Genomic DNA, 24,801 nt, shown 5'->3' with positions numbered 1-24,801 from the left:
TCCTTTGCTCTCCCTCCCTCTCTCTCTCTCTCACTCCATCCCTCCCTGCATCTCCTCCTATTGCTCACGCATTGATGCAGCTACAGTTCGCCGTGCTACCACAAGGTGGGAAGACTGTTCCAGCAACAGCGACACCATCGCCGCCACATCCCTTCCTCCCCGTGCCACTCCTATCTTTTCCATTTTCTTCTCCTCTTTCCTCGTGTGTGCCTATATCACGCATGTATTCTTTGCACTTATATAAGCTCCTCACTGCTAAATAATAATTACATTCAGGGATAACTACATTGGTTAGGGGTTGTTATTGTAATATCCAGTTATCTAATTATGTTTCCTACAAAAACAGGTTGTACAATCCAGTGTGGAATAGGACATTTAAAGAGTTTTGGGAGGAACATAATTCCTCTGAGGTGTTTTTGTGACAGGAACACGTCAAATAATGAATAATGTACAGTGTCAGCAGACCTCGGGAAAGCGGTACCTCTGTGTAACGGGCAGCAGAGCAGAGAGGCGAGGGCTGGGCTGATGTGAGCATCAAGGTCAGGTGGTTGTCCTTTTCCTCGGCAGGGTGTGGCACGCAGATGACGAAGCAGCTAGTCACAGGCATGGCAGGAGATCCCAACTACAGGGGGAGTAAACAAGGGGAGAAAAAAGATTAGGGAGACCTGTGCCAAGGATGTGATTCACTACATTTTTGGTTTGGGTCGATAACACCTGCGAGTATTCTGAGTATGACTCACAGTGTGTTTTTTCTGCATCTAGTGTATGCAAGATGTGCAAGAAATGAAAGCCTATGGTTTATAGGGAAATGAAATATATTGTAGACGGGATTCACGATCATCTTCCCTAATGCTAATCTTAGTGGTGTCACACTCCATCAGCATGGCAGTGGATTTATTCCCAGTGCTTTGAATGTGCTTTTTGCTGTCGTGGATCAGAGTGGGGAGAGCGGCCAGTTAATAGCAGCCTATTGACACTGAACCATCTGTTTAGGTGGACTGTGTCCAGCATCGTGGAGAGGGAGGGAGGGAGGGAGCAGCAGAGGAAGTGACGGATACAGAGAGAAATGAGGGTGACAATTAATGGGTGAGAGAGGGGCTAACAGTGAATACAAGGCAGAGGAAGTGTTAGCAAACTGTTAAGATTTAACGGGTGTTTATGCAAAACAGGATAAGGGAAAAATATGGAGAGACTCACACTTGTCGAGGAAGCGGCGTGTAATACATGTTTTAAATTAGCACATTTTTACATTTTCATCAGTGGCAGGATATGTGGAAGACAGGGATATTTCTTGGCGTCAATTCTTTGCCTTGAAATAAAAAGGGCTGCATCCCTGTTCTGTAAACCCTGCGTTCTTTGGGGAGGGGGGCTGGTCCGGCAGAGCCCTGGGGGGGGGGGGAGCTGTCAGTCGGATCATCCGGAGTGAGGGCTGATTCCTCCGTCAGCTGCCTCTCAAGCCTTCCTCTCGGACCAAGCATCCCTCCCCTGAGCCCTGTGATTGCTGTCACCATAGTGATTCTCTGTGTACTGCCGGCTGGTCTCCGTCCCCCCCCGTCCCCCCCCACTCTGCCTCTCACATCCATCCCAACTTGCTGCCCTGTGTTTTGATTTGTGCATGACTTCCTCCTTCATTGATGATGGCCTACGGTAAAAAGGGTTTCCCTGTACTTGCTGGAATACAAATATGAAAACATAGCTCTGCTCCCCCTCGGCTGCACATCAAGCTTCAGGCTGGAAATAAACGAGATTATATATTTTTATGGAATTGAACTTCACACACTGACTTATTTGATCATTTCACAGTTTAGAAGAAAGTGTTTCTTTCATAGAAAATGAACAGGAAGGCTTAAAAATACCGTTGCTGGGATAAAGCTACTTTTCCCCCGGAGCTTTCTGACATGTTGTGCATGGAATTGTCATGCTGCCTCCAGTCAATAGCACCCACACTTAAAATAGCCACACTTTCTTAATGTTACTGTAGATTCCTGTGTGAAACCATGACAGGAGTATGAACATGCGAAGCACATTCATATGTTGAGAAATCATTAGAGGTCAACAATGTTTTGATAAGCGTGTAAAAATACCCTCTCCTGAGAGATAATTAAAATATGAGGAACCACGATATGGACGGTGTTTCTCTTTCATGTCGTCTTGTTTCGCGGTGATGGACATGTTCATTAAATGATTGCTGCACTTAGCACATATCATGACAATCACATACTAAATGCATGCAGAGTTACTCGGGCGGAAAGTGGAGGGGGTTATGATTGAAAGAGTTGCTTTTTTTCCCCCCTTCTTCAAACACGTTTTCGAGGAAGACTTTGAGTGTTAAGAGAAAAGGAAAGCCATCAGGAAGAAATAACTTTTCTGTTATAAACTCCTATATATTCTTTGATGAAACATGTCTTAAGTCTGATATTTGACCAGTTCCAACATTTAGCACATTGTAAGTAATTTATTATGTAATTGTTCGGAATGGGTAGATTGCAACTAGGGCTGTGCGATTATGGCAAAAATCCTAATCACGATTATTTTGGTCAATAATTGATATCACGATTATTAAAAACGATTATCCATTTACTTTGAAAACATCCATTTATTGAAACAAAAATGTGAACAGTACGTTTTTAACAGTTGATTACCCTGGACTTTAAGTATAATTCAACTGAAAAACCAAAAAAAAAAAAAAAAGAAATAAAAAAATAATTACATTTTTTCTTTTTTTTTATAAAAATAATAATCGTTTTATTTCGATTACGTTGTTTTCGTAATCGTTGCAAGCCAAAATCGTAATCGAGATTAAAATACGATTAATTGCACAGCCCTAATTGCAACATTATCATTTTTTTCAATGTATGGATTGTTTTAGTTATTTAATCTACTTTAGTTGAAAGTGTATCTAATTTTGTTAGCATACCAACTAATTTCGATTGCAAATGAAAAATAAATCGGCTACCAAATATGAGTTTTGCCATAAGACAAACAGCCATGCTCTTGTGGTAAACCCGTCCACTCCTATGCAGTCTCTCTATTTGATAAGAGCTCAGAAACAAGGGAAACTTGTAGCATATCTAATTCATTCTTCACATGCGCCATCATTCAATTTCAATCTCCCTCTTGAAAATGAATGATTGTGCCACCATAGAGCCCTTTAATTGGCACAGTGTTAAAGGAATGACATAGCATGGAGGACAGATATTCAATTTTCAATTTTAACGAAATATTACACTGCAGCTCTGTATTCTCTTCCTGTCATCTGAGAAATAATCAGTCCGACCTATCTACTCAGCGGCCTGATGCTTGCCATCAAATACAGATCACACACACGGAGACAAATCATTGGCCTCACTCTGGTCTTATTCATTTGGTCCTGTTACACACAGCTTATAACCTGGAAATTAGCAGCAGCCTGCATGCCTCTTGCTCCAGGAGCTGTGCGACTGCTCATTTGATGTACTTAATCAGGTGCAGCCTTTGTAATGGGAAAGGAATAGGGCCAGGCTTGATTGGCCTTGATGACATCTATGCTCCAATTGTCTAGAAAACCTCCAGCTTTAATCAATCTGCAGGATAATTCTGAATCTCTGGCTGCTGCTGTCTGCAATCATTGGCTTTCTCCTCTGAAAATACCATAAGAAATGCAGGTATGGTTGTTATAATAGGTGTGTACAATATATATACTGATTGCAGCTGAGAGGCAGCGTAACGACATTGCTAGTGTATAGCCTGTCAAATGTGACTGTTGTGAGTCAACTATGTTTCACACTGAATGTGTTGCCGTATCATAATAACAAAGTTTATACATTTTGGGAATGTTAGTGTTTGGTTTTGAGACTGAAATATATGTTTAAAAAGCGAGTTTTCATGAGCCACACTGACAGCTTACGAAGCTCTGCCACGAGGAGGAAGACTGCGTGTGACAAAGTGCAAATTAAAGCGCTCGAAGCTATCGTTTGTTCCAGCATCCATCAAGCTGCTAAACTCTCTGATGCTAAATCTTACTGCAATAGAGCAATACATATAAAGGCATTTGAGAACATTGCACTTTAATTCTACTGGTGTCAATGTCAAATGTAGGTCTTTTATGTTTGAAGATGTTTTCAGTTTGTTTTTGATGTTTTATGTAACACAAGAGACTGTAGCACTGTGCCAAAGACCACATTCCCCTTACCTTAAATGTTCCTAAAGGTCCTTTTCTACTCCTTTCCTCTCCAAGTCTAAATCTGTGTCTCTATTTGAGATCATGGGACTAGTTGGACACACACACACACACACACACACACACACACACACACACACACGCATGACACACACACACACGCATGACACACACACACACACACACACACACACACACACACGCATGACACACACACACACACACACACACACACACACACACACACACACACACACACACACACACACACACACACACACACACACACACACACACACACACACACACACACCACACACACACACACACACACACCACACACACACACACACACACACACACACACACACACACACACACACACACACACACACACACACACACACACACACACACACACAAATATAGTGTTTGCATATTACACTAATCCATATATTTGGAGAAGCTTTAACTCAAGAAGGAAGACGGAGGATGTTGGGACCATTGTTAAAAATACAGTAGAAGTCCAAAGGAGGGTGAAGGTCACATTTGAATAATGGTCAATAATAACTGGTTAATGGTAGCTGTCTTACTTATTTGAATATACGTTTGTTTTTCTCTCTTGGGCCCTATTGCACTATTGGTTTGTGCCCTTGTTTTTCTTTTTAGCTATCTCTCCCATTGATGTATATAAACTATGCCACATACATTTAATTGCACATGTTTTAATGACGCTATAAGTTATTGCTGTTAGAATAATGAGGACAAAAAGAGTGCCTTTATGTACTAATGCAGAATGTTTTTAACAAAAACCTGCAAAAACAATATTCTCCAAAAATAAGTTTACTCTATTTCTCTACTTAACTGTTTAGACAAGGGTTAGGGTTAGAAATAAGCATTACACATTTTGATCTGCATTTTTGCTGTACTTAATAACTATTAACGCTTTCTGTTGCTCTCACATTGAAGTGCATATATTTAAACATCTGAAGTTGTCCATCTTACCAACAGTATGTAAACTATATTATAATTCTAAATATTGTGCAATCAAGCAATTTGCAAACAAAAAGGTATTTGAGCAAAAAGCCCTTTTGTACTTTCAATCTAAAGAGTTTGTATTTAAGCCTCAGTGGTGTCAATGTAAATATGATTTTAAGTTGTTTTTGTAATGCTTTTCTGTAAAGCACCAGACAGCAGGACTGTGCCCAAGTGTTTTCATCAATCACTTGCAAAAACACTATCATCTAAAATAAGTACTTCTCTACTCTTGATCAGAGGTGGGAGAAGTACTCAGATGTTGTACTTGAGTAAAAGTAGAAGTACTCAGATCTTGTACTTGAGTGAAAGTAGAAGTACTCAGATCTTGTACTTGAGTAAAAGTAGAAGTACTAGAGTGTAGGAATACTCTGTTACAGTAAAAGTCCTGCATTCAAAATGTTCCTCAAGTAAAGAAAAGTATTATCATCAAAATATAGTGAAAGTAGCGACAGTAAAAGTAGTCATTGTGCAGATTGGTCCATTTCAGAATAATATATATGATATGTTTTATAATGATTGATCATGAAAGTGTTCTCAAAGCTGGTAAAGGTGCAGCTAGTTTGAATGACTTTGTATACTGCAGGGTAGCTTGTGGATTTACTCCAGGTGGAACTAAAGTCTGATTTAACACTTGGTTATATTTCACATCATTCATCCACATCTGTAAAGTAACTAAAGGTATTCAATACATGTAGTGGAGTAAAAGTACACCATTTACCTCTGAACTGTAGTGGAGTAGGAGTACTAAGTACAAATTGTACTTAAGTTGAGTACTTGAGTAAATGTAGTTACTTCCCACCTGGGCTCTTGAGATGATGATTTAGCATTAGAAATGGACTGATCTTGCTGAATTTGATAACGATTGACGCCCGTTGTTACCCTGACATCTAAGTGCATTTAATCCAACATCTGCACTCCTCTTACCTGCTGCAGTGTTTAGAAAGTGTATAAAGTGGTGTCCTGTGTTCCTGAAGGACTCACTAATGACAGCGCCTCTCCCTCTGCCTCCTGCTCCGTTGCCCTGGCAACACACATGGAGCGTCCGCTGCCGCTGTGTGACAGAATGGAGAGGAAGATGGAGGAAAACACAGCTAGAGACGTCGAGACTGGTGTGTAAATACGAGCCTCACCTGGCTTATTCTCCGTTGCTAGACAAGCCCAAAGGACGCTAATAATGCCCCGTTGTCTGAGATATAAAAGCTGCATGTTTCGGGCTCGTTCCGCGTCTTAAAACGGACGCTAACGTGAAGTGTGCTAACCTACTAGCTAGCATAGCAGGTGCAGGAATGTAAACAAGAGACATGTCATTAGCTTGTTAAGAGCTAACGCTGCTGCTAATTACGTTAGCCGGTTAATTAACACAGTATTTGCTTGCAATTTACCTCAAGGAATAATACTGGCTTGTTAACCACTTCACTTAGAGTACAACGTAAGCCTATGCAGGTGTGTTTGCTACCAGTATCTGCTAGCTAGCTCTGTTACCTGGGGATAGCTCCTCCTGCTGTGTAGCTAATGAACCTGCTGTCGGTACTACTGATGTTAATTGACAGTTACCCATAATGCCTGGACACACACAGGTTTATTTACGTATAAGCAATAACTACCTCCCTATACCTCTCTGCACAGCCCTCCACTTAAAATATAATATAGCCTACCTCATAAATGGTCATATATTGAATGAATATATATTTACATGCAAGCAATAACACTTTATAAAAATCGAAGCTTCAGATATATTCAGTTGCTGCAGATGTGTTTTCATCACATAACATTAGACATGTACATTGACATTTAATTTATTCGTAGTGCCTTCTCATTACTGCTACCTCTGTGTTTTTTCACTGCTTTTATTTATTTGTGTCTATTCCTATTTACGAAATTAAGTTACACCAATGTGTGATGGAAAGGATGTTCTGATTCTTCTCTGATTCTGAAAGTTAAGGATGACCTCATAACCTTTTCCCCCCAAAGTAGCCTGGTTAAACTACTGCTGTGCTGTTTAATGTTGTAAACATTAGTTATTTGGTTTTTCATAGGCATATAATCACAGATACAAGTGAGAGGTTAATGAACTCTTGAAATAAAGCATATTGCTTTTCTGTCAGTCTAAATAGATTTACCGTAAGTGTATTGATTGTGGTAATAGGTGGTAAAAGATAAATTATCAAATCAAATAATAACATTTTTGCACATTAGAACATCTTAAATCATATCTAAGACACATCAGAATGACAGTACCTCACTTGCACACCACCAGTAAAATAAAAAATCTGTATGGCAGCATATGTTTTTATTTTAAGGTCAGCCATCTGTTATTCTGTAAGAGAGACGAAGTGATTCATCTTCTCGATAAGGGCTTACATACTTTAGAAGGAAGTCAGAAAAGGCTTACTTCACACATTCTAATCAACACCTTTGCATAAAGTGACACTCCTGTTAATGCTACTTATTGCACCTGTTTTCCAGGCAGTGAAGCGGGGGCAGAGGACGCCTTGGTGGGGAACGTAAACAAACTGATGGTGACCCCGCCAGGTTACTCCGGAGCGCCGCGGAAAGGACATCTGCTGTTTGATGCTTGCTTTGAGAGTGGTGAGTGCTAAACTTTAAAACTGTGTTACAGTCAGAAAATCAGGTGTCAAGTTAAGATGTTCATAAAACGAAGAGGTGAATATTTTACAGACAGTTTGTTTGATATTAGAGATCATGCCTGAGGCAAGGCAAGTTTATTTATATAAGTTACTTTCAACATAAGGCAATTCAAAGTGCTTGAAAAAAAGACATTAAAACAGTCATTAAAAAAGCGAAGAGAATGAAATAAACATAAAACAAACTAATGTATAATTAGCCTTAACTTGTCAGTCACAACAAAATCAACACATCTTTTTATCTTTAGATGTTCTGTAAAACCCTGTAAAATTACAATATTGCCCACGAAAACATTGAACTATTATGAGCTTTTAATGTGAAACAGCAATATAATCCGTTTTTTAATATAGTGTAGTACGGTGACATTTATTTGACATATTCTACTTAACTGCAAATAGACCAAAAACGCTGTTTCTTGACTTTTGCAATGCAAGAAAAGCTGATAGTACCCAGTTATTTTAATTTCTATACAATTATGCAGCCTCTCTATTTTGCATCTCCTATTAAAAAACTGCACTCATAATAACTTATCTCAGTGGTAGCTGACACAGAAACACCTTAGTTGAATCCAAACTGGATTATTTGTATGCCGCCTACTGCATCCTAAAGTTTACATTAAAACATCCAGCTTGTTCAAACTACTGCGGCTAGAATTCCTATTAAAAGTAGATCGATTATATTTGACAGCAGTACACAAATTCTAGCCTTTGCATAGCATTAGCTGAGTATGCAAACTCCAGCTGACATTAAGGACCTTTTGCCTTTTCAATGTTTGCATGGATTGACACCATCTTTTTTATCCAACCTTATCAGGCTTTAATGTTTCAACCCACGATGTGGTGTTTATCAAGTATGAGAATAAAGAAGAAATCTTTTGAATGTGTAACTTTTTAGGCTTAGTATATTTGCCTTGCTTTCACACTTTCACAGCCGTCTCTTTTAACCTTTTTGAGTCAAGAAATAAGCCTCAACAAATACTATCACCAACACTAGTTCTACTATTAATACTGCTTCTAATAATTGTTTTATTTTCAGTGTTTATTATCTTTCACAGTGCTTTATATTGAAAGAAAACAACATGAGGTTTACAGAACCTGATTCAAGCCCACTAAGGCCCTAGCCACACGGTGACGAAACGGGTCGTATCTGCTACAGTTCTCTATCTTATAGACGGATCGGCCACACGAGGCCGACAGGGAAACGCGGATAACGATAACGGGTCCCAAGGTGGGTAGATCTGCGGACGCAACGCTCTGGGGGGCCAAACGGCTCCGTGATTACGCCCTATAAAAAAAAATTCTAACGGAAACTCTGCCTCACGGTTCCCTCGTCCCTTGGAAGAGGCGGAGAGGTGGGTGTTTTTCATCTGCTGGTGGACTAACCGGGGAGAATTACAGCAGGAGAACACGCTTGTCTCGGGGAGGGAGAAAAAGAGAAACAGCCAGAGCCCTGCCTCTCCCCACCTCTACTGCTAAATCCACCGCGGAGAATAAACAGAAGGGCAACCATGCATGCTCGGGAAGACTTCTTCGCTGCTTTTGGTGTATTTTGTGGCGGAAGTACAGCGCCACTTACAGGCCCGGCATAAGTACTACAGCGTCTTCAGCGGGTCGAGCGGTCTCGTGTGCAAGGACACGTTTCTGGTGCCTGTTGCGTGTGGATGGAATACTTTTTTGATATCGAATTTGGTTCATTTTTGTTTCCGTGTGGCTAGGGCCTAAGGCTATTCTAGGGTCTAAGGCTATTCTAGGGTTTGGTTAAGATAAGATAAGATAGAACTTTATTGATTCCGATTTGGGAAATGTTTTGTGTTACAAAAGCAAAGTTTATTGATTGAGGTTTGTGGATAAAGTCTCTGTTTATATGAGAGCTTAATTAAGACTGCAACATATCATGGCAACAGTATAATCATTGACACATTTATACAAAGACGTATAGGCTCTTAAAATCTTTATTATGAATAACTAGAAGTCAATGCAGGGACTTGAAAGCAGGTTCTGTTTGAGCTATTTCCTTGCAGCAACCTTTTACCTATTCTTCTCTATGTGTGTCTGGAAAGAGATATATATATATATATTACGTATAATTGATGTCTGCTCGCCCTGAAACGTTGTTCACATCTTTTGTTAGAGCAAGGCGTGCAATACAATCATATTATTAATAATTTTTCCTTTGGATTTTCATGCCGGCGGGCGTGTCTGAAGCTCGACCAACAACCAATCACATGAATCTCCCGGCCCGGACACACAAGCACGCGGTTTGATTGGCTAGAGCTTGTACTGGCATATGATTTGATTGATTCAAAGTGAATGGGCAGAAGCGTTGAAGCTTCAACGCATGCCGCCGTGTGGACGGGCCGTAACCATTAGCCAATCAGCAACCAATGTAACCCCCCCCCACCTTATCACCTGAATCTCCTCCTAGAGCACCATTGAGTTCTTTGTAACCAAATCTCTCTCAGAGGGGCGTGGGGAGGGGCTCCTTGTTTTCATCTAAAGTAACAGACAGAGAATCAGCACTTTGGAAACAGGGCTGAAACAGAGGGGATTATGGGATGCTGCAATGATCTGTTTGGTGTTTCAGCCAATCAGAGACAGGTTCTGTATATATCTGAGACCTGTGATATATTGGTGAAAAAGAGTATAATAGGGGACCTTTTAACTAAGATAAGCTTCACTTTGACCCTGTTTACTTTGTGGTTATTGGCCTTAATGTCAAGTTGTTCTCCAAAGTGGGTTTTTAACTATCATATTTTACACTTTTTTTCTTACAGTTGTCACATGTCTTAGGCCTGTGTAAAAAAAACTATCTTTTTGGGGCATATAACAGGATGAATAATGAAATAGGGAATCTTATCCACAGTTTAATACATAGACAAAAGGCATATGAAGGTGAGTGCATCCGCGGCGTAAAGATCTAAATATGTTACATTAGGAGGATTGTGCGGAGAAATCGGTGTGGAGATCGCCCTTTTTATAAATGTGCCTTTTTCCCCAGATGACATGGCCAGAGGAGCTCAGACATTGATTAATGTGCGCTGAGCCTCCACACTGAGATCGGCTAACATACCAGAGTCCCTGGCTCCGGATGTATCTCCTGAATGATTTATGGAATTGATATTAATCTCTTTCCAGTAAATGCATTACTAAAGTTAGAATGGGGGATGAATTGATGTTTGTCGGCTAATGTCAAATTAATGCTCTGTTGCGGTTTCATTTAAGCATTAGTGATTTTGTTCGCCTTACTTTAAAGTGAGCCTTGGTATTAGTTGCTGTTAGTTCTTTCACTGTCTGGATAACTTTTAATATTGTAGATCTATTAACCTCTCATTTCTAATAATTGCAAACCTGTTCACCTAATTAGTTATTGTGTCAAGTCCAATTATCTATTTAAACTATAAACCTTTAAACATTTCTGTAAGTTTGGTATTTAACCATCCAGTGGAGGCAATTTTAGAAAATGCATGCAAAATGTACTGGATACACTCTATTCTATTCATACATTCAATGAACATCATCATTTCAACAAGACATACAGACAGACATACAGTTTTATACTTTTAATTGTTAGTTGTTAGTTACACATTGGTCACATGTTTAACTGAGATAAATAGATAGATAGCTATAGATAGATAGATAGATAGATAGATAGGTAGGTAGATATATAGATAGATAGATAGGTAGATAGGTAGATAGATAGGTAGATAGATAGGTAGATAGATAGATAGATAGATAGATAGACAGATAGATAGATAGATAGGTAGGTAGATAGATAGATAGATAGATAGATAGATTGATAGATAGATAGATATATACTGTAGATAGATAGATAGATATATAGATAAGTACTTTATTGATCCCAATTTGGGAAATGCTTGCGTTGTTTTCGCCGAGTTACATTGCACGACCTCGGCATGACATCAGTGAATCATTTTTGTTTCTCTGAACATTTACAATAAACTTTTATGGATTGTTATACAGTAATAGTATCTTGAAAAAATGAACATGTTTTCTTCGCTAGAGTTGTTTATACTCATGCATATAATAACTAACATGTCATAAGATTTAAAACAACACAAGATGTCTAGGTGTTTCTAGCCACAAGCATGCCATATTATTTTGAAGTAGTTGTCATATTGCCACTTGATAAGGCAGCGTGCAGACCTGAAGTATCAGTATGCTTTTGAAATGCCTTGCTGTTTTTCATACATTCACTTTAATATCTGTGATACCAATGACAGGAGGGAAATTGGACACTGGTGTGTGAGCTCCTGCCTCTTGTTCTGCATGTTCTGCAGACTATTCCTCAGAGCTATTCAAATGCTCTTTCATGACAGTCTATGTCTATTTTACTCCTCTCACACCAGATTGAATGGCTGTACTACGGCATTCCAGCAGACGTTTCCATTTGAAATATATGCAGACCTATAACTCAGTGAGCTTTTCTACCCCCCCTCCCTCTTATTTCCGTCCTTTTGTCGACAACTATCTGTATGCCATGTAGATTTTTATAAAGAACAGATTTTGTTGCGTTGGTATAGCACAGAATAAAATCTAATTGGTTTATTAAAATAGACACTGGTTATGTAAGCTGTTTGCCAAAGGTATAAAACCTCATTTACATTTAGATGAGGCTTAATTCACTTTGTTGTCAGCCCTATGCTGATCAAGTCAGTGATGGCTCACAGATTTACATACAGTAGGTGTCTCAGCCAACAGGTCTTCTGAGTTATCCTAAAGCTGGCTACACACCAACCTGATTTTGGGAGTCAGAGGCAGTCGGGCATTCGCGGCGCCCTACTCAGGTTGGTGTGTCCTGCACCGTCGTCTCTTTACGGCACCTTTTCACACCTCGGTCAGAGAAAGTCGGCCCAAGCAATCACTCTGATTGGCTTTTCACACTACCGCTGCCTGCTGGTAAGGACAGTTATTGCCACTCGTCGACTGAAGTATTTGCGGTGTGTTCGTAGGCGGGCGGCGTAGGCGGGCGGCGTAGGCGGGCGGCGTAGGCGAGCGGCGTAGCCGACGCAGGCGACGTAGCTGACGTAAAAGTCGGGACGCCTTCGGTACGCGTTCTTTGGTCTCAGGTGGGTGTGTAGCGGCCTTAAACCTTTAAAACGATAGTACAGGCAGATCCCAGCTCTGTTGTGTGTGTTACTGTGTAGAACTTCAACATTATGACTAATTTTAAGTCATTGCAAACCTTACTTATTGCTTGAGTTGACTGTGTAAAGAGCAATATGCAAATGTTCATTAAACCTCGTATGCAAATAGAGTTTTACTTGTTGAGATCATCTTTTTATGCTACTTAGGACAATGCAAATCGTGGCAGAGAAAAGAAGATGTTGTTAATCTGCAAACATTAAGTCTCGGCCCATTGTTGTGTATTGTGTCAAGAGGCAGAGATTCACGAGAGCGATAAGAGAAGCCTAATTGTTTTTCCGAGTGAAATCCAAATGACATTCTTATCTTGTCTTGTCACATTTGTTTCGTCACACACTCCCAACTGTTGACATTTTCTGCTAAGTCCCAAATTCTTCCGTGGGTGGATCCTCAGAATGTTCCCTGACTAAAATACAATCCGTCCCTACAAAAGATGACACTGTCTGGAAGTGCGGACATATTGTTTGTACTGCACCTCTGGACCGTGAACCATGTGTAATTAAGCACTCATTGATTATCAGACTGTTCTCTGCTGACAATGACTTGCATGGTCAAAGAAGTGTTTAATGGGATCCATTGATAAGCACAACTCATAGACTCATCTGGCCTTACAATCAATTCACTCAATACAATCCAATTTATATGGCAGAGCAAAGAACAGATGTGCACTTACCGGTATTTCTGCAAATAGAACCAAACTCAAGGCCGTTCGAGACCAAGGCTGCGGTCGAATGCTCAAAGACATTAGGTCCTATATCTTCTTCTCAACACTTTTGCTGAACTTCAGTGAAAAACATCATGGTGTTAATCGGGAATTCATACTGCATTTCCACAGTGTGGCGTAATTATGATAAAACTAAATTGTTCAGTACATGGACTTCAATAAGAGCGTCTACATCCTTCGCTCATTTCATCATTCATGTATTTTTATATTCTAAAACATGTTTTCGATGGACGAGAGTGAAAATGGAATGCACACGCTATTTGTTTGTTTATATCAGTCTGTTCTTCTTCTCTGTCTTCCGGTTGTTGCCTATTTTGAATGACGAATACACACTACCGCCGCCTGCTGGTAAGGAGAGTTATTGCCACTCACGCATGCGCAGTTCGTACGTGCTCGGCTGAAGTCTTTGCGGTGATTTCCAGTGCGACACACGGCCAATACGCAGGAGAACTCGTCGATGGAACTGTCGGTGTCGGGTGTCGGCGAGTTCTCTGGTGACTGCCTGGTGTGTCAGGGCCTTTAGAGAACTCAAACAACTCTTATCATGGCCGCCACTTAAGGCCCAGACACACCAAGCTGACACCAAAGAACACGTCCCGACGGAACACGACTGTTGTGTCGCCTCACGTCTCCTGCGTCTTGGCCAACAGTCGCACTGGAACACACCGCAAAGACTTCAGCCGACGGCCAAGTAGCACGTACGCACTGCGCATGCGTGAGTGGCAATAACTCTCCTTACCAGCAGGCGGCGGTAGTGTGTATTCGTCATTCAAAAGAGGCAACAACCGGAAGACAGACTGGGTGATAACCGAGAGAAGAAGAACAGACTGCGTGATATATACAAACAACAAATAGCGCGTGCGTTGGTCTTCGGTTTCTTCATTCCAGATCGCTATGATGAAAAATAGCTGAGATGAAAATGAAAAACAATAGCCGTCTGTGTGTGCCTTCTTAATCGTTTGTTTGGGTCCCTCACTTCCGTTTCGCTTCTCATGCACTGATTCGCTAAGCTGAACAGCCAATCAGAGTGATTTATTTGACCGACAGCCTTTGGCCGATTGCCTACCGATTCGACATGGCCGAAAAGACACGACGGTGCGGGACACACCAATCTGAGTAGGGCGACACGACGCTCATCGACGGCCAGACATCTATCGACGGCCTTTAGGTAGTTCTGGGTCATTTCACTTGACTAGGAACCTTCCTAAATTAAAAAAAACGATTCCAGCAGAACCTTAAATTACTTTGTTTCTAACTTGCAAACTCACAGCTTGTTTGTCCAATCAAATCAGCTGTTATTTACAAATGTTCCACTATTTTAATTCAACATCCTTTTCACTCAATATCGTCAAAAGACATTATTGTGCATTGTTGATAATGTAAAGTTTGTGTATGTACTATATACACACTGTAAACTATTATGTTAGAGGAGTGAATTGGGCAATCATCAGAGATAAGTCAAAAGTAGGGCAATGCCTGTGTTTAAGCCTTATGACAACCCTTTCTCTAAATGAAGGTTTCCACACCGACATCAAAGACCTTGTAGAATCACTCAAGCTTATCATGGATTGGCTGTGTAGATATTAAGTCACCCCTCAGTAATGATAATTGATGAAGAAATATTTGCTTTATTGTCGAGATAAAGAAAAAAGGCTGCCAAGAGATGAGTAATGAGGATAAATGTTGGAGAAAATATTTTCACTGCTGACTGATGATGAAGGTTTCGTTGTTTTCCCCTTTCTCCCGCTTACATTTTCTCCTTCCTTTCTTCCAACATTGAACAGTGTATTTAATCTGTCCGGCCTTATCTTCCCCCCAGAAATGGTCATGTTGCAGTCGCACAGAATGACTGATTGAACTTGTAGCTAAAGCAACATTTACAAAGGAAAGAGGGAGATTGTAACAACAATCAAACAACAAAAGGGCGATGGTTAGAAAATAAGGAAGTACAAAAGAAAATAATATCATGAACACTGGTGAGGGGGGGGATGGTGGTCTGAAAATGGTCCGAGGAGAACGCAGTCAAGCTTGTCAGAAGATATTTATATACTCCAGAGTGCCCCATGAATCAGGATAGTTGAGTTTCCATTGATTAAAGAAGAGGGAAACGTTTTTACAATCAGGCTGGATGCTCACAATGAGTGGCTTTGGAGAGCTTGCCGCAGTACGCAGCTCTCTGCCTCGAAGAAGAAACACAGGCACCAAAGAGAGGAAAATACATCATTTTTTGTCTTGGTCATTTGTCTTACATTCAACAAACCACAGTAACATCATGTAAGGGCAGAAATACATTGGGAATTCTGCAATCAGATGGCCTTTTAAAGTTCGATTTTTTACTTCTACAGCATTTGTTTTTTTTTGGTTGTAAAGCTCACAAGCCTTAGATTGCTCTTATGGGTTTTCCAAAACAAGATCCATTTGCCTGAGTGGGAGGGAGCACTCCTGACGTCTGATGTATTGAGAGCCACTCCCAGTCTCTCTTACATGTCCTTGGCAGTGGAGAAGCTTCGCTGCTCAAATCACTTAATGGCCTCTCCAGTTTCCCTTTTAGCAGTTTTCTCTCCTCTCTCTTTCTTTTAAGTCCGGAGCAGAGTATGGAGATAAATTTGAGTTGTCTAGGGAATGTTGGCGAGACCATTGCTTTTGATTTATGCTATTTATTGGCCATTTGTATCCATAAGAGATTACTCTTTATTATCATTGTGTTTTTTTATTATCGTCTTGTCCTATCTGTGGCTTTCTTCAGGCATATTTTGTCAGTTTAATGTCCCTTTTTGTGCCGTATCATGCCATGCAAGTAGGAATGTATTATATTGGTTTGACCCTGAGGGGAGCATTCCAACAGGGGCATTGGTACGCTAGCATGCAATGTGTTTATTTTTATATTAACAATGGATACCATGGCTTCTTGTATTTGGCTCTCAAGCAATAAGAGTAAAGAAGGTGGCAGCTGGTGGGGAACAAAACAGCTAAAAGATTTATTATGGTCTTAGCATAAGGTTGCCAGAGGATTGCTATGTTACTCCATATCTGCTGGATGTGTGAAGGCAGACATTTTGAGAGACCAATTTTTCCTTTTCTTATTCTGATGCCAAACGTTCATGTCGTCCAATAACCGCTAACCGATCCAATACCAGTGCTTTTTAAAATGTATTAATATATTATTATTATCTTTCTTCCATTATTAGTTTGAACGACCCTGTATGAAGGCGATGTTATTACAATTGAACCCATTGTAAAACATCAACAAATGTATGCAGAGAATGAATCCCACAAACCTTTTTTAATATTTAAGTTGACTAAACTTTAGCTAGCTCGTACTTCCAATTTCCCATTTTGGATGCAGCGATTGATTTTCAGGAGCTTATAATGAAAGAAACCATCAGATACATCCCACCTCTCTCTTAACTTTGTTGCACATGGGCAGTATTAATCGGGCTGGATGTTTTTGTGGTTGCTGTGTAGCATACATTAGCTTTAAAATAATACGAAGAAGTGATATCTTAACTTTGTATAAACTTGCATTCCTGCTGATCTGGCATTAAAGGCTATATTTAAAACATTTCTGATACTGGTATCTATACAGGAAAGACACTATACAAAGGCAATAACTCACATAGTTTGTCATAGTAACTTAAAGTCCTGTCAGTTTGTGTTTACAGTTTATTTTTCAGTGGTCAAAACATCAGTTTCTGCAGATTGCATTTGAATTATTATACAACAATTTCTCAACACTGTGTCATTTCTGTCTATCATAATTTGCAAGTCTGAGCAGAACAAACACTTCAAAGGTGGTCAATGTGTGAATGACAAAAACACACACAACAATAACAACAACAACAACAACTATCTTCCTTTATCTCAGGGTTGACTGAGTGTGTTGCCATGGGAGGTGAGAAGTGATATCAGTCTGATTCCATGAAATGCAGAGCCAATGAAACGGGCCGATAATCACTGAGTGAACACGTTGGCTCAGTTGCGGTGGTTGGAGATGCCTCCTCTGCCAGGAAGTAGAACAAACAACCTCAGTGTTTTGTAAGTTAATTGTTGATGGTTCTGATATGAGCTAAACATAGGAGACCCAGCCAGCACCTCACCTTCTCAAAATGTCACCAAATGCTAGGAGCAGCAAGCTGTTTTGGACATTTTGAGTAATGAAAGGATTTGATTATCAACTGTATACACGGCGTGGCTGTGAGATTTGGAAAGGTTGAGGGGGAGGAATATTTAGAAACTGGATATTATGAGAAAAAGCCAGTTTATAACATGAAATTGGCATTGTTTTTAATACATCTGTATGTGCTGCATGTGACCCAACTTTGGGGTTGTTTTTAAATTCCAGCTTTAGGCTATTTTGTGTTCTAAATGTACTTTGGAAACTCACTATTCATTGGCTCAGGGCCTGCCTCCAGCATCGTGATACAAGTGTGTCGTAAGTGAAAATTACTGCATCCAGATATTTGCATCGCAGACGCACAAGGCTCCAGTGATTCATCCAGTCATTTATTTCTAAGCAATTCCTGACGCCGTAAACACAGTTTCAGAGCAGACGTCTCATTTTTCATCCCAGTCAAGACGGTATACGGTGTGAGAAAATGGCGAGGATTTGTAATGCTTTACCAGTTCATGTTTTTCAAGATGCCTGTGTTTATTCTGCTGATTTATTTAGAAAAGCTCTCAGTGAGATGAGCTTCATTGTTGTGCCAGGGTTTGTTTGATAACACAAATTCATGTACAGAATATGCTTATACAGAGGAGGGTGAAATACTGATAGGAGGGAATTTTGATAGAATACATTTGGGTCTGAATCCAGGCAGTATCTTGTAGGTCTACTGCTCAAAGTAAACACTATTGAAATTCACTTCTCTGAGGTAAATGCTGTTATCAGGAAACATTTTCTGTGGACATTTCAAACATGTGTTAATAGTGAACATGTTGGAATGTGCTCGTGTTTTTAGACAGTATAAAAATAGTATTTATTCTAATTTTTATAGGTGTTAAGCCCTACAGTTACTTCAAGATGTACTGTATGTTTCCTTTATAAAGATGTATCATTTTGGCTCTGAATTCATGTGATGACAATGCTTCAATGGAAAGCATTTATACATTAACTGTTGCATTTCTCAAAAGGAGAGTTTAGACTGTGAATGACATTATAATCAAAGCATTAACATAGGCAATAATCTTACTTAAATCCTAAGTACAAACTATTAAAAAAACAGCTTACGACACAAACTCTAGTACATTTAAACATTTGGAGATAACCACAATTTCCACAGAGAATTATGTTGAAGATAAGATAATCAGAGCTGTATTCATCCTAAGGGAAATTCAGCAATGCAGCAGTTGAGAAAGAAGTGAGAAGAGTGCAAATATAAACATTTAAGATAACGTGCAGGTGCAAAAAAGTAATCAGAGGTTGTTGGACACTTGTGAGCAATGCAATAAGTAAAAATACAATTCTTACATATTATCACCCTATACAAATGTGGAGGGAAATATGTTAACAAACAATAGCTTAACTATCTAGCAGACAAGCAGAACATTGTGATATTGTCACTCGCTTTTAGCTCTGTTTTGGTCTGCACCTGGTCAAAATATATGATACGAAACATATGTCTCAATGTTCACCAGTTTGATACATTTTACACGAAAATCACCGTTAAAATATTTCAGCAAGCGAGGGAGCTTCTAGTGATAACTAAGAGTCGCACAGTGTCTCTGTGAGCAAACGCTTTTACATTAAAGGTCACCTATCATGCTATTTTTAGGCAATAGCATAGGTCTCAGATATATAAAACTATATAAAAAACATGTCTATGAAGTGTTTTGCTCAAAATACCAAACAGATCACCCATTCTAGCCATGCCTCATATCCCTCTATTTCACTTCCTGTTTTAAAAGTGCTGATTTAGGGTATAAAGCTTTACAAATAAAAAAAGAATTGATAAAAATTAAAAAGGAGGGGTCTGAGCTCATGCGGGACCCGGCAGTTACTGTCTAAACTAAATACTGCCGTGATGAAACGCCATATCATGGATTATCAAGGATTATTTCTGAAACAGTATGGAGCTCAAAGGCTTTCTCTCTTGCCGGTTATACCACAAGGTGAGTTCCTTTTTATTTCCTGCTTCTTCACACACACGCTCTCCAGTACAGGTTAGCTCTGAGTGTTAGCGATGCTAATGTGAACACCGACCATATTACGTCCAAAACAGTCGGGCATTGTTTCTGATAGCAACGTTTCTGATAGCGCCGTGGGTGTAAAGCCAGCCTACATTTCCGATTTGACGTCATATCGGACGCAAATCTGGATCAGCTCCGTTGTACCCCCGTTTTTAGATATTACGGAGGAAAAGAGAGAGGGTCTTATTTTCTGACGCTGTGTGAGTTCCCTGACACACCGGGGACACATCTTTATGTATAAAAGACATCAAAAAGTGCATTTTGCATGATAGTCCCCTTTAAAGTTCGACCCGATATTCACTAAACAAAATGAACGCACTTTAAGGTAACATCTGAAAATGAAGCCTACATTTCTGTTACTGTTTCTGTGTTGTTGTTTTGTACGGAAGAGGATTAGGGCCACTTGAAAAAAAATTGGGGAATTTGAAAAAAGTCAGAGTCCGAGAAAAAAGTCAGAATTCTGAGATTAAAGATAAAAAAAAAAGAAATTCACATCCCCACATTTGTTTTCCGTAGTTTTGTTACTTTGTTTTGATACAAAAACTGTAAGCTTTGTTTGCACTACAGTGAAGCATTATAAGAGAAGGACATTTTATTTTTTAAGTAAGTAGCACAGGGAGACAAATGCCGACTTACTATTGTAACAGACAACATTTATGCCGTCAGTCAAAGTCAAACTGCTTTCTCCTTCAGAGCAAAATCGGAGGATTACTAAACGATAAAATTGCTAAATAATGCTTTCTGTAATCCAGCCTTATGTTTATGTAACAAAACATTTTTCTAACTTTGACTCATTTTAGTTCTTGAGGGTGTCTTCCCATCCTCTTCATGTTCAGACTTTAATCCCAACATAACGCAGCGATGCTTGGAGTCCTTCCTGAAATCCTTTCTCTCTAAATGAAGTCATCTCATTTATCATTCCTTCATCATGAATCTGGCATCAACCCCCTGCTGTGATTTAAAAACTTCATCCTAGAAAAGCTCCCTGCACTCTTCTCTGATGAATTACGTCTAATTTGAGTTACCTAATTATGTCTCTTAATCGCCCATAACCGATGGTATACAAAGGGATTAGTTTATCATAGGATAAATGGACTTGTATATGCTGTATGTATACATATTCTAGAAAAAAACCATGATTTGTAATCTGGGACTTTGTCATACAGTATATGTATTTTTTTCCCCGATCTTAATTTCTCTTAATTGCCCCGATAGCTGGGTGCTGTGCCTGGAAAAATGATTGCTGAAAAACTCCTTGATCTTCTGCCAAGGCCTTTCAGTGGCATTCAGTTCTGCCTTTTCCCGCTTTTTTTTTTCTTCCTGAAAAGCTGGCATTGCATTGACAGTAGCAGCATTTAGTGTAATTCCCTAGATTGAAAAGCTGTTCCACAATGAGAGATTTCCTCTGCGTTGCTCCTAACTGTTGAAAAACCCACGCTGGGATTAACACACGTCCTCTCTCCTGATTTGCTCATCTCCTGGATTCACTGTTGCCACTTCACCTTTTAGCCTCTTAAATAAACTCCAATCTTAGCACACACAATACTGGACTGGTCAAGCAAATAAATACAGCGAAAGCTCTACTGGTTAAGTAAATTACAAGAGGGATTTTGTTGATATTAGAGATGGAAAGTGTTTAAGTCCAGGCGGCAGTCCTTCCTTTTAAACAAATCCAGCCGACTCCAGGTCAAGAGCCATTTACTGCAGTACTGGATTAACTGGGCTTTTCTCTCATTTGCGGAAGGAAACTGCTGTCCACTTTGCTGTGATTTGTTTGTTCTTGAATGGCAGGACATAAGCACTGCAAAGAAAAACAGTCTTCGCTCGAAGAATACACTTTATTTTTCGTCTGGTTCTCCTACATTTTTTGTACTTTCTTGATTCTTTTTTTCTCTCGTTGACCTATTGGTTATTGGCCAGTGATTTCTTGCCTCCCTTGTTTTTCTTCTTTTCTTGCATCGGCTCCCTGTGTTCCTGAACTCATTACAGAGCAATCAGCCCCAGGCGTTGAAGTGTGCACCCAGAGGGAGCAATAACTGTAAATAAACACTACTGCAGGCTCTCCGATAACATGTTACCAAGATGATAACAGCCCTTCTTAGGCAGGCCTGTTGACCTTCTCCTTGCCTTAGGCTTGCCAAGGACTCCTCGGCTCCCCTATGCTTTTATCTCCCTGACTCTGCTCCAACACTGGAGCTGCTGCAAAGATTACTACTGAGGAAGAGAGGAAAATAAGTTACACTGAGAGAATATAGAGAAGAGAAAAGCCATGAGGGAGAGTGCTTGGAGAGGAAGACACAAAACAAGATAGGACAACAAAGACTCGACCTGGTGTCCCTCCGCCACGTCTTCTGTGTGAACTCCTTCTTTGTAGGGCTCAACATAATTAACTTGTTAAAAGATAGCGTGAAATTGGAACAGACTTGTGGCCACCAACACACTGGACACACCGAGAGGAGACGATAAAGAGGCAGAGTGACGAACAGAAAGAAGATGAGACCTGAGGGACGGTCGTGCCCAAATTCTGATAAAAAAAACATCTTCCAACTCTGCGTTTTGAGGTTTGAGAAACAGATGAAAGTGAAGATTGCAATTCCTCATGGTTCACTCCCCAACACTAATGCAGAGCGTCTGACAGTAGCATGTCCAGAGCTGTGGGGCTAGAGCAGTGTCTGGATGAGATTGATAATACAATTAAGCCAGTCCCAGTATGAATGCATCACTATGACCCATTACTACACCGACCGCTTCAGATGGAGCATACCAGTCTAGCTCCAGGGCCTTTTGGACGGGAAAAAAATACAATTATAAAAGGCTAGCTAGAAAATGTGTTCTCTTTAGGATGTGCCTGTACATCATCAGATATGTGTGCCTGCATATCTCTGCGCTGTCCTCAGGCCCCTCTTTCTTCATCTATATTGAAACCAGGCGCTCACTGGAGCATAGATGGACTCATAACAGTATGAATTCTCCCTTATTGTCCCCTCTTATTGTCTGCTCTTATCCGGGTTTTGTTGTATATTAAGATCATTTTCACAACAATTTTCCGCATAATGTTTACAAATATACACGATCACTTATTGTGGGTGTGTGTGAGTGTGCAAGATTGTTTTAGAAATTACATTTAAATGAAAATCAGTCTTTTTATTCAGGCAATCATGTGGACAGGAGAATATCAAGTGAGTTCTCAGACAGTACATTAGTTGAGATGAAGGCAGACATTTAAAGCATTTCAGACTTAGCTGCAAATCAGAGCATTACTATTTAACTAAGGTAGATGTTTAATGCTTTTTTAAGGGCAGGGTCTATTTGCTATTGGGAGTTGAAATGCTGGAGCTTTATGTGCATTATTAAATAGTAATGCCCTCTGTGTTTAACTAAGTGTAATGGTATTTCTTCTCCTTGTTGGCACTGGTCTTAACATCTCAATGATCTCACCTATCTGTTTCATGCTGAACTTCAATTAGCTTCATCTCGTTTGGGACCGTGTCATTCACTTTATGGCCAAACAGTTCCCATAGATATGCCAAGTTGCCAACGTATCTCCACCCCCGTTGTCCAAACTATGTCAATTTGGCTAAGACTGCTGAAGACTCATATTAGCGTCAGCTGAACTTTTAAATGTCCTCAATTTCTTAACTGCATATTCAAGTATAGGACATGAGAAACGACCCATATCTCTTTTAGATTCAATATGGCATATCAGTATTGTATTAAAGGTGTCCTATCATCTCCTTGACTTTGAAAGGCAACCAGCTGAGACTCTATGAAATGACTGACTGTTACTTAAGTTATAAACCTCAACTTTTCGTGTTGTACACTTGAAAAAACACAAGATACTGTATAATGTGTTAATTACAGCTGCTGGTAGGCGGACTGTGTGAATATTTTCACAAAGCCAGCTTGCTGTTTTTCCCCCAGTATTCATGCTATGCTAAGCTAAGCTACCCAGCTGTTGGCTATACTGTATCTCCATATTTGCAACCCTGGCTCCTATTATGTTCCCAAACAACTAAACTGCACTGAGTTTTCTGCATCATTTCAAACCTACTGTACACAATTTCATTTGTAATTGACTTTGACTGAGAAGTGTTATTCTTGTGACATGTCTACTACTGGGAGAAAATCCTGTTTGTTTAAACTAGGGATAGGAATTTGAAAGCAAATGTATATTCGAATATTCGACCCCCAAAAAAACGGTTGACCGATTAACCGAAATGTACATATCCTATAAAAAAAAAGAAAAATGGGGGAAACATTTTTACAAAAATTAAAATAAAATTTTGAAAAATAAATAAATACATGTTCAAATAAGTAAAGAAACCAAGTCGAATTTGTCAAATGTATTGAACTGGTGATCACAGTTTGAACAGTTGACAGCTAGGCCTGCAGCTTTCATGCTTAAAACATAACTTGGTTTTTAAATGAAAGAGGGATCATACACGAACAACATAACGGGTTAGGGTAACGTAACCCTATCACAACAGAGATCAACAACCTGTAACAGGGCCTATGCACAGAATGCAGCTATTCAATACTCATTCTTGTTTAAGAATATGAGCATGTCTACTCAGGGGAGAGGCGGGTGCGGAGGCGATTCACAATCAGGCCAGCTGTAGAGAAGACCCTCTCAGCTGGAATTTGGGCATAAGATGAGGTTTGAGTCTGCGTGGTCTGTGTGTAGGGAGGGGCAGCAGCCATACCATTATGGCTATCTAGATCTGATGGATTTGGACATAAACGCGAGTGAAGTATAACCGTACGCGAGAGAGAGAGAGAGAGAGATCAGCACCTGCAGCTCTGCCCGCTGTGAGGGGCCGGTGAGCGGAGCAAAACACACCTTTAGACCTAACACACTTAGCTATGGCACTGTCGTATACATTGAA

At 39.9% G+C, this 24,801-nt stretch overlaps 1 protein-coding gene across 1 annotated transcript in view; it reads left to right on the top strand.

The window, feature by feature from the left end:
* The first annotated feature begins 6,225 nt into the window (after positions 1–6,225).
* Positions 6,226–24,801, top strand: part of agbl4 (ATP/GTP binding protein-like 4) — a 227,676-nt gene continuing 209,100 nt past the window's right edge. Inside the window, exons 1-2 of the mRNA XM_034149706.1 lie at positions 6,226–6,306; positions 7,664–7,786. Of these exons, the coding sequence (XP_034005597.1) occupies positions 6,231–6,306; positions 7,664–7,786 (199 nt within the window). The 5' untranslated portion in view covers positions 6,226–6,230. The remainder of the gene's footprint in view (positions 6,307–7,663; positions 7,787–24,801) is intronic.

This window comes from Trematomus bernacchii, unplaced genomic scaffold (assembly GCF_902827165.1).
Source record: "Trematomus bernacchii unplaced genomic scaffold, fTreBer1.1, whole genome shotgun sequence".
NCBI lineage: Eukaryota > Metazoa > Chordata > Actinopteri > Perciformes > Nototheniidae > Trematomus > Trematomus bernacchii.
Note: the sequence above shows the minus strand (reverse complement) of the source record. Positions and strands in the feature narration are given on the sequence as shown.